This window comes from Oncorhynchus keta, chromosome 36 (assembly GCF_023373465.1).
Source record: "Oncorhynchus keta strain PuntledgeMale-10-30-2019 chromosome 36, Oket_V2, whole genome shotgun sequence".
Lineage (NCBI taxonomy): Eukaryota > Metazoa > Chordata > Actinopteri > Salmoniformes > Salmonidae > Oncorhynchus > Oncorhynchus keta.
In genome coordinates, this window is record NC_068456.1 from 14,115,947 (window position 1) to 14,127,228 (window position 11,282).

At 42.1% G+C, this 11,282-nt stretch overlaps 1 protein-coding gene across 1 annotated transcript; it reads right to left on the bottom strand.

Moving 5' to 3' along the window:
• Window positions 1-1,237: 1,237 nt before the first annotated feature.
• slc17a5 (solute carrier family 17 member 5) lies at window positions 1,238-10,491 on the bottom strand. Its single transcript, XM_035754292.2, has 11 exons — window positions 10,288-10,491; window positions 5,900-6,093; window positions 5,443-5,676; window positions 5,165-5,252; window positions 4,911-4,997; window positions 4,505-4,623; window positions 3,912-4,073; window positions 3,703-3,835; window positions 3,377-3,524; window positions 3,116-3,206; window positions 1,238-2,866 (listed from the first exon to the last, which is right to left on the bottom strand). The coding sequence occupies exons 1-11, from the start codon at window positions 10,370-10,372 to the stop codon at window positions 2,729-2,731; spliced, it is 1,479 nt and encodes a 492-aa protein (XP_035610185.1). The 5' UTR covers window positions 10,373-10,491; the 3' UTR covers window positions 1,238-2,728.
• Window positions 10,492-11,282: the final 791 nt, after the last annotated feature.

The following is an 11,282-nucleotide window of genomic DNA, read 5'->3' on the forward strand; positions in this document are numbered from 1 at the left end:
TATGATTTTGAACATTCAAAGCAACTGGGAAACGTCCGTGGAAGGCATCGTCACCTTAGCTTGCTATATAACTTCTGAGTGATGGGAAGCACGAGCATCACCACCAATCAGCCTACACCACTGCTCACACACCTGTTGTTACTATGACAACTAGCATAGCCATGTCAGCAAATGACTGCTGTCTGAACACACACACACATCTGATTTGGTAACTTGTAACTTACCTGTCTCGACAGTCAGTATTCCAAAAACAAAACTGATTTGAGTATTAAGGCCTGCAGTATAAACAAGGCTTAAGAGCTTTCCACACCTGGATTGTGCAACATTTCCCCATTTTTCAAGCTGTCAAACTGGTTGTTGATCATTGCTAGACAACAGACATGTAGATTTAAGTCATAACTCAGCCACTCAGGAACATTCACTGTTTTCTTGTTCAACAACTCCAGTGTAGATTTGGGCTTGTGTTTTAGGTTATTGTCCTGAAAGATGAATTCATCTCCCAGTGCCTGGTTGAAAGCAGACAACCCTGTTTACTTCTAGGATTTTGCCTGTGCTTACCTCCATTCGGTTTCTTTTTTTTTTATCCTGGAAAACTCCCTAGTTCTTACGATTACCAGCACCAATATGCTTGAAGATATGTGGGGGGTACTCAGTAATGTTTCAATTCAGGTCAAAAAGTTAATTGTATTGCCACATTTCGGTAGTATTACTTTAGTTTCTTGTTGAAAACATGTTTTGGAATATTTATATTTTCTACAGGCTTTCTCCTTTTCACTGTCATTCACGTTAGTATTGTGGAGTAACTACAACATTGATCTATCCTCAGTGTTCTATCACAGCCATTAAACTTTAACTGTTTAAGTCAACATTGGCCTCATGGTGAAATCCCCGAGAGGTTTCCTTCCTCTCTGGCAACTGAGTTAGGAAGGACACCTGTGTCTTTGTAGTGACTGGGTGTATTGACACACCATCCAAAGTGTTATAACTTCACTATACTCAAAGGGTAACTCAATGTCTGCTTTCATTTAATCAATTTTAAATTCAGGCTGTAACACAATGTGAAAAAAGTCAAGGGGTGTGAATACTTTCTGAAGGCACTGTACAAGACCATTATTCATGTTTTGCACAGCAGGCACATGATTGAACTTTACAGCCATACCCTGGTTGGCTTTAGAATTACCCCAAATGAACTTGTCAGTGTAATTACAGCCTAAATGAGTCAAGACACCCATGCATATTCAATAAGATTTCCTTGAAATGTTTTATTAGACTTACAGTCATTGACTGAAATGAGCCGTTCCTCATTTGACCTTCTCTTAAAGATCAGACATCAAATATGCCAATATCCACATTTAAGATAATGTGATTACTGTGTCTGCGTTTAGACAGTCCAATTTATTACCACGGTTGTATTTGTTGATGGATTTACAGGTACATTACCCATTTCAATTTATGTTTATAAAATATGTACCTGTCGGCTGACTCAATTTGTTTTCAATATTCTTTTCCAGTTAAACGGTTCTCTTTTCATGGCTTGCTCAAAATGAGCTTTCCTAAAGTTATTTATAATGAGATCAGTTTCAGGAGCACAGATGGTTTGGTAGTTGGGTTTCCCAAGGGATGTCATAGGCCGGCATAACTAAATATTTGGAGTACGGGCATGCCCTTTTGATTTCCAGTTACATTGTTGCAAGCAATAACAGGCAGCCCAATTCTGATTTGACAGATCAGATGGGAAAGATCTGATGTGATTGGTCGAAAGACCAGTTAATGGAAAATAGATCAGAACGTCTAAACGCTGCCTCGTGTACAAAGCTTATAAAGAGACAGTATGTAACTAACATAACGATGAAATAGCAAATTGAGAAACAGACCATTTGTGGTCTCAAACATAAGTACTGTTCCTTTAGGTGGGGGGGACAAAGCCTGTGCAATAAATGTCACCCTCACATAAAGCAACCAAATTGGCAGTATGCCATGATTAACATTGTAAGTAGCGTGTAAAGCAGCTCTCCATCCTCTGAAATGTCGTTAAAAATAAATCAAGTAGACAAGACCCTTTAAAACTCCCTCATTGTAGTTGGTTCAGCAAGTAAACATAACTGATCAGTAAAAAAAAAAAACAATTAAGACAGATTTGGATGGTAGACACATTAACACAGGGAATACTGCTGTTTACCAGTATTCTGTCACCTGTGTTGATTAGATGAGATATACTGGGTTGATGATCATAGTTCTATACTTTAGGCACAAGCGGAAGGCCAAAAAAACTAAGTTTCTCACAAGTCGAGAAACCCACATGGATTCTATCCTGGGTGACTGTGCTCTTTCAGTTGCCAATAACTCTGCTACATACAAAAACTTTCATTTACCGTATATGGCTTTTTTTCCTCCTGAGCATCGAACAGAGGAAAAACAAATGACAAAGTGGAAATGCTACTTGTCTGATGTCAGTTCATGTAAGACTTTAAATGTAAAGGAATTTAAAAACAAGCAAACTCTTACCTGTAAACAAAATAAAATCATATCACAAAAATTGTAATTCATTTTCTTTTTTAAATGCACTTATACCCAGTATTGGGTCCACTTACCAAAACTAAAAACATTAAAATATCAGAAGTTACTTTAAAAGGCCGTTTCCCCACTAGGGTTGTGTAGAATAGCTTGGTTGAAACGTTCCCATGGTGCGAGTCCATTTTGGTCCACAGGGTGTCACCCTTTGTCCCCCTCAGTTGCCATGGGAATGGGGATTGTGGACAGCCCAGGGTTGCACCACGCCTTGACCAAACACCGTGTAGAAAACTGCTCCAAACAGGTTGATCCCAGCAGAGATGTAGAACACTGTCTGCCACTCATCTATAGTGTTCTACAATAGGAAGCAGAGCCATCTGTGAGACCAATAAAGTAGGTTGAAGTTGCCCCCATCTATACACTGGTTTAAGGTCAGTGCTGCCTTGTTTCTCCCAAATACTAGTTAAGGCTAAGCTGATCCTAGATATGTGACAACTTTTACCCACATCCTGAGCCCAACACACCCTACAAGTCCAACAATCATGAGTTAGTGACTGTGCTTTCATTGTCTGAAAGATATGATGAAACCAGATGTGATTCTTACATTTTTGGTCAAGGCTCTTGCTATGACTGGTCCCACCATACCAGGTATTGTGGCAAAGGAGTTGGTTATTCCCAACAAAATTCCAGCATAACTAAAAAGGGAAAAGGAACATTCACACTAGACAATTATACATCTCACAACAAGACAAGTTGATGGTTACTTCTGTTTTACTATGCCATTTAAGTAAATTACTGGTAATTTCTCTTGCTTAAAATTAAGCACTACCATAGCAACAGTATCAATAGTGATGACCAGTCTTACGATGGAGCGATGTCAAGATGGTTGATGTTGAACCCGGAGGCAACGATTCCTCCCAGGGAGGAAGAGATGGAAAGGAAGGCTACTGCCAGGATGTAGTTACAGCCTGTATACCCAGCAGCCACAATGAACACTGCCGGCCCAATCATACCTACATACACAGACCCAATATGGTAAATATGGTCATGTGATTTATCCAAATGTAGAGGTAAAGTGAGATGCAGCTAAAAGACAGACCATGTGGGTGTTTGAATTGGCAGATTGTGAGCAGAGAGGAGTCTTGTGTAAGCATGACTGCATGTGTGTGTTACGATGATGCTGCTCCTCACCTACGAGACTGAAGGCCTTCCTGACAACCACAGTCCGGTAGAAGCAGTTCTCCCTCAGGTAGTCAGCCAGCTGGCCGCCCAGCACGGCCAGCAGCCCACAGCCAATGTAGGGAAGAGCCGACAGGGCACCGTTCTAATATGGGAAAACACTGGGTTAATAACAAGAGTCTGTGGGTGTGTATAAACTCAGAACTAGTGTATAAACGCACCTCTTTGATGCTGAAGCCCAATACATCACTCATGTATGTGGGCAGCAAAGTGAGTAGCGTGTAGAATGTCCAGTTGTAGGAGAAGTGAGCCACTACTATGGCCCACAGCGGCATGGATGTCAAGATGGACCCCCAGGGGATGTGGTCACCCGACAAAGTGAGCTGAACAAGAGAACAAAAGACTGCCATCTTAAAATACCACTTGACTTGCATGTGAAATATCACTGTTCTCACAGGCTTATTTGAGAGTCGCTGAGAAAAGCGCTTTGTGGATGTTTAAAAACAAAAGGGAGGGGGGTGTTTCTAGTCAATGTCTATAAGTAGAATATAATTTAAAAAAGTTATGAGTGCAGTAAAAGGTTTGCATAAAACAGTGTTCCTCCTGTTGAATGTTACACCAAATAGTTTGACATTTTACACTAACAATTACTTTTTTATTTTCTTCTCAGATGTACTATACATAACTTCACTGTATTCTACATTTATGAACTAAATCCTCACGAGCCTGACAAAACCAGTCTGCCATTTGATCAAGAGATTGGGCCTTAGATAAAGTTCAGACACTACAATTCCCAGCTGCCTTTGCAACGTACCTCCTTATTCAGGGAGGAAGTGATGTAGAGTCGCTCCTGTTCTGTGATCCGCGGGTGTGTGCTGGGAGTGTTACTGACAAGGAGCGCCCACAGGATGAACCACACAATTCCCACAATACCTAAACACACACAGTCAAATAATGCACAAACTAAGTTGCTTTGGATAAGAGTGTCTGCTAAATAACTAAAATATCCTTATTTTTTTTTAAACAAGCATTACTTGTGACATGGACTTAAATTTCCCCCACTCAAATTTTCCACTGTTTTTCCCCTTCATGTTCCGTAAAAAAATATTGTATAAACAAGGAAACAGTGTCTGTATTCATTGCATGTGTAAGCATGAAAACAGACAAAACTGTCTCTCTGCACAAAGCTGACACTACAGAAAACCCTCTGCTAGCCTTACCAAAGATATAGAAGACCCAGGTCCAGTCAAGGTAGAAGCAGATCTGAGCAGACAGGGGAAGGGCAACCACTGTACCCAGCTGAGCACCTGGAGAGAGGAGTTTTTTTTATTAAACTGCTTTGTGGAGAAGAAAACAAATATATTTTTTAAAATCACCTAAATTTAGGAGAAGTATAAGCCACACATGCAAACATGAGTGAGTTCTCAGAGTATGAAAGGGTGTGTGTGCAGGGTGGGATAAGAGTGAGCATTACCAGTGTAAGCGATGGTGAGCAATCGGCTCCTCTCCATTGGCGGGGCCCAAAATGCCCACATGGCGTGCATGGCTGGAAACGTCACTCCCTGTTGAGAAATACAAAAATATCCCTGGATTACAGACTCTGTACACACTGAGAAGTAATCAGGTAAACATTATGAGCAAAATAAATCCCCCCCCCCCAAAAAAGTGGGTTGAGGTCATAGAGATGCTAAAGTATGAGTTCTCATGAGTACTCGACAGAGCTTATAGCCATCTTGCGTGTACACACACTACCTCTCCAATACCCTCCAGCACTCTGACAGCGATAAGGTAGCCTGCACCCAGGTCTGCAGCCATGGGGGTGAGGAGGGTGAAAACCACAGTTACCAGGATTCCTAGGCCCAGTAGCCATTTGGCCCCATACTTGCGTGCCAGGTAGCCCCCTGGGATCTGAGTCAGGATGTAGCCGTAGAAGAAGGAGCCCAGGATCCAGCCTTGGGTCTCAGAGTCCCAGTCATACACACTGGCCTGCCAGACACACAAAGACACAGATAATGCTTTCTGTTTGGCCAGAGCAAACAGGCCAGTCAACACAGGTGTGGTTGCTAATTATGTGGTGTCGTGATTAAGTGTTACAGTCAGTCGTAGTGTGGTTGTGTAATGTGTGCAGTCATAGTGGTCGTGGTTTTTACATGATTACTCATATTGTGGTTGTGTTTGGGGCGAGCAGGGCTGGGCTGGTGGTACTCACAGTGTGGTTGTATATGGGGCGAGCAGGGCTGGAGTGTGCAGGACATACTGATTTGCTGGTGTTGCCGCTGGCGTCTGTGTTGTTAAGCATGTCCACCATGGCAACGCTGAGGTTGACCCTAAGGGCATAGGCCACAAAGAAACCATAACAGGAGAGCAGGGACAGACCGTACCTCGAAGAGCAGCACGCAGGGGCTGAGAGAGAGGGGAGACCACAGAGAGAGTTGTGAGGTGCTAGAATTCATTGGATCAGGCACAGTGCAATAGCACAGGATAATACATTATTTTGAGAATGCTAAATGTTGACAACTACATCTTTTGTCCTTCACAATATTCAACAACAATGAGGAAGGGTTTATAAAATAATCCCCTTAACATGCCTATGGTCGGAACATGGTAAGACATGCCTCATTAAAATGCAAAAAAAATACAAATAAAAACAAGTCAAGGTTTTAAGGAATTATGTTTATGGTTTGTGGACACCTGCTCATCAAACATCTCATTCCAAATCATGGGCATTAATATGGTCCCCCCTTTGCTGCTATAACACCCCCCACTCTTCTGGGAAGGCTTTCCAATAGATGTTGGAACATTGCTGCGGGGACTTGCTTCCATTCAGCCACACAAGCTTTAGGGAGGCGATTAGGTCTGGCTCGCAGTCGGAGTTCCAATTCATCTCAAAGGTGTTTGATGGGATTGAGGTCAGGGCTGTGCCAGCCAGTCAAGTTCTTCCACACTGATCTCGACAAACCATTTGTTTTGACCTCGCTTTGTGCACGCGGGCATTATCATGCTGAAACGGGAAATGTCCTTCCCCAAACTGTTGTTGCCACAAAGTTGGAAGCCAAGAATCATCAAGAATGTATGCTGTAGCATTAAGATTTCCCTTCAATGGAAATAAAGGGCCTAGCCTGAACCATGAAAAACAGCCCCAGACCATTATTCCTCTTCCAAACTTTACAGTTAGCACTAAGCGGTCAGGGAGGTAACGTTAGCCTGGTATCCCCAAAAAAAATGGCTCCCGAGTCCAATGGCAGCGCTTGGCATTGCGCATGGTGATCTTAGGAATGTGGGCAGCTGCTCGGCTATGGAAACCCATGAAGCTCCCAGTGAACAGTTCTTGTGCGGACGTTGCTTCCAAAGGCAGTTTGGAACTCCGTAGTAAGTGTTGCAAGCGAAGACAGACGATTTTTACACAACACACGCTTCTGTGAATTTGACAAACTGACTTGTTGGAAAGGTGTGCTATGACGGTGCCATGTTGAATATCACTGACCTCTACAGTAAGGCCATTCTAATGCCAATGGTTGTCCATGGATATTGCATGGCTGTCAGCAACATGTGTGGATGAAATAGCCAAATCCACTCATTTGAAGAGGTGTCCACATACTTTGTATATGTACAGTACCAGTCAAAAGTTTGGATACACCTACTCATTCAAGGGTTTCTATATTTTTACTATTTCCAACATTGTAGAATAGTGAAGACATCAAAACTATGAAATAACACATATGGAATCATGTAGTAACCAAAGTGTTAAACAAAGATTTGTTTAACAAAAGTGTTAAGCTTCATGAAGAATGCTTTTCCAACAGTCTTGAAGGAGTTCACACATATGCTGAGCACTTGTTGGCTCCTTTTCCTTCACTCTGCAGTCCAACTCATCCCAAACCATCTCAATTGGGTTGAGGTCAAAATGATTGTGGAGGCCAGGTCATCTGATGCAACACTCCATCACTCTCATTCTTGGTCAAATAGCTCTTACACAGCCTGGATGTGTTGGGTCATTGTCCTGTTGGAAAACAAATGAAAGTCCCACTAAGCGCAAACCAGATGGGATGGCGTATCGCTGCAGAATACTGTGGTAGCCATGCTGGTTAAGTGTGCCTTAAATTCTAAATAAATCACCAAGTGTCACCAGCAAAGCACCATCACACCTCCTCCATGCTTCACGGTGGGAACCACACATGCGGAGGTCATCCATTCACCTACTCTGCACCTCACTAAGACACAGCAGTTGGAACCAAAAATCTCAAATTAGGACTCAGACCAAAGGACAGAATTCCACCAGTCTAATATCCATTGCTCGTGTTTCTTGGCCCAAGCAAGTCTCTACTTATTTATGTCCTTTAGTGGTGGTTTCTTTGCAGCAATTTGACCATGAAGGCCTGATTCACACAGTCTCCTCTGAACAGTTGATGTTGAGATGTGTCTTTTACTTGATCTCTGTGAAGCATTTATTTGAGCTGCAATTAACTCTAATGAACTTATCCTCTGCAGCAGAGGTAACTCTGGGTCTTCCTTTCCTGTGGGGGTCCTCATGAGCCAGATTCATCATAGCGCTTGATGGTTGTTGCGACTGCACTTGAAGGTCTTCATTTTCACGATTGATTGACCTTCATGTCTTAAAGTAATGATGGACTGGTCACTTCAGTTTGCTTATTTGAGCTGTTCTTGACATAATATGGACTTGGTCTTTTGCCAAATAGCTAGCTACCTTCTGTATACCACCCCTACCTTGTCACAACACTACTGATTGGCTCAAACGCATTAAGGAAAGAAATCCCACAAATTAACAAGGCACATGAAGCTGGTTGAGAGAATGCCATGTGCGTGCAAAGCTGTCACCAAGGCAAAGGGTGGCTATTTCAAGAATCTCAAATATTTTAGGTTACTACATGATTCCATGTGTTATTTCATAGTTTTGATGTCTTCACTATTATTCTACAATGTAGAAAATAGTACAAATAAAGAAAAACCATTGAATGAGTAGGTGTGTCCAAACTTGACTGGTACTGTGTATGTAATTAAAAGTCTCATTAAAGTTTGGCTACATTTTCAGGCGCCTCCCTCATGTCAGCATAGGACATGACAGGATGTAGACAAAGGCTATCACCGACACTTCAACATGTAGGCTAATATTTATGTACATTTGCATGCCACTTGTGTTTTTCTTAAGAGAATAAAGCTACTGTTTTTTTGGTTGTCAAATACATGTAATTGGCCATTTTGGTTAATTGGGAACCTCTTGAAGGCCAAATGGCATTGCCTCTAAAAACCACAAAATCCAGGCCTGGACCTCAGACCCCCTTTGTGATCCACTGCTACACATAGTTTTCAGAGGAAACACTGTTCTACAGCATATCTCTGTTTTTAGTACCATTAACTACGGCTGAGAGCAGTTTGAGACTGAAGATTGCCATGATTCAACAATAACATCCTTTTAATTCCCAAAGCATTCCTTCCAGAACAGAAGCGTGTTTTATGCAGCCTGTGGGAATGAAATGGTGTCTGTCTACTCTTGACTATGGAGTATCTAAACCTGGAACCTGAAGGCAATATAAGACATGCAACTCAAGAGTGAAGGGGATGGCTCACTGTTCATTTAAAATAGTTAGGCCTATAGGCTACTTCTGACAGTTGAGGCGCTAGCAGGTCTAGAATAAATATTTGACAGATGAATATGGTCATATTGGGAAATAGTGCATAGGAAACAATGAAACAGGCAGGGAACAGGTCTTGAACACTCGACCTTCTAGCCCGAGGTCCGGCGGTCCATGCTCGTGCGGCAGGGTCGATTTCCGCGCTTATAAACCCAGGGTCGTTAGATTATATTTTCAAATGAACCCCACTGATAACCTTATGCCTAACCTTAAGACCAAAAAGTCATTTTTATTTTTCATCAACTTTCACGATATAGATGACATGGCTGGTAACTAATTGAAACCGTCTTTCTACGCCTGCTACGTTAGGTTTCCATACACTAACTGATGTCGATCCACCCACTTACTCTGCAACGGACACTTTCATACACACTCCACGTATGCAGTTACCCATACCTGGTTTTCTGGGTCACGGGACAACACATTTTTGATTGGTGGCCCCACCATTTCAGTAAAACATGTCACCAATAGCAAATGGACATGCATGGGCTGATCAAACAAGTAGCTAAAAACTATAGTTTACCGTCAATCATACAGTCGAGCCAAAACATTCTTTATGAGCAGTTCTCTCGTATTACCTGTGTAAATACTTCTTTAAAGTGCCCTGGGGGTAAGGAATGTTTTGGGATTTTTAAGTCTATTAGCGGAGCACCTGATTAAATGTTTGGTTCAAGCTGGGCTGAAGCGCGTTTAGGGTACGCTTTCTTTCCGTCACCTGATTCTCGTAAACAAAGAAAAGGGTGAGGCAGTATGCAAGCAGCAGAGGCATGAGTTTGCTACTGTAACTAGCTAGTTACGCAGATCATTTATCCGAATGTTTCGAAATTAACTAGTAAGTTAGCCATTTTTAGTAGGCATTTTTTCTGTATCCTATGTCAATATAAGTACTCCAATTGTAAATATTAGTTAGCTATCTAACAAGGCAGGTGTTTCAGCTGGCACTCACCTCTTTCGACTTTATCATCTTGTCGACTGAGCAACAACGGTTGTTCTTGGTCATCGGTCTCCGTGTCCGATATATATCGGTCCATTGCACATCAGAGTTCAATGTTTTGAGTTGTCATACCTGCTGTTAGAATTTAATGAACTGAGCTAGCTATATGAACGATTGAATCACGAGAACTGTGAACGGAAGTTTAAAAAGGAACCGGTGTGAGGTCCATTTCTTCTTCTTTGGTGGGGTTTTACGGCGGACTACATCCTCCAATGGTGTATTGCCGCCATCTATTGGGTGGGGTGAAAACTAAGCAGCGTTAACAAAAAAGGGGGGGAAGCTTGAAAAACATAATATTTTATTTAACTAGGGAAGTCAGTTGAGAACAAATTCTTATTTACAATGACTATCTACATCAGCCAAACCTGGAAGATGCTGGGCCACTGCCTGTATTCAAACCAGGGTGTCTGTAGTGACAACTCAAGCACTGAGATGCAGTGCCTTAGACCACTGCACCACTCAGGAGCCCCTATAAAACATAAACAAAACACATACACGAAACATACTCAGTCTTACTCAGCCCCCGTCCCCGCGGGAGGCCTTTTGCCTTTTGGTAGGCCGTCATTGTAAATACAAATTTCTTCTTAACTGACTTGCCTAGTTAAATAATGCTTAAATAAAAATGTAATAAATGGTGCCCGAGAGGGGGGAACATCTTCAGAGAGTATTCCCTGCAATGTCTCAGCTATGAAGGCCTGGAGATCCAAAAACCCTTTACCGCATTTACAATGATATCCAATTTTTTTTGATTTCTTGTTAGTTTGGCCACTACAATTTAGCACCTGCGCAATAAACGCAACAAAATCCTGAAACTGATGATTCTCTGACATTCTCTTCGGGGCATCCACTGCCATATCTTCCTCATCTCTATTTTTTGATCGACAGTTACGAACCTTGATTTCAAATATGACTTCTACTCCGACTCAGCTGTTCCACTGTTCAAACCG

Bases quoted from the DNA above. Each gene is read 5' to 3' on its own strand.
- slc17a5 (XM_035754292.2), bottom strand. From the start codon at position 10,372: ATGGACCGATATATATCGGACACGGAGACCGATGACCAAGAACAACCG. The intron at 5,677-5,899 runs GTGAGTACCACC...TGTGTCTGGCAG, and splicing joins GCCCCATATACAACCACACT to GCCAGTGTGTATGACTGGGA. The intron at 4,074-4,504 runs GTACGTTGCAAA...TCTCTTGTTCAG, and splicing joins CTTCCTCCCTGAATAAGGAG to CTCACTTTGTCGGGTGACCA.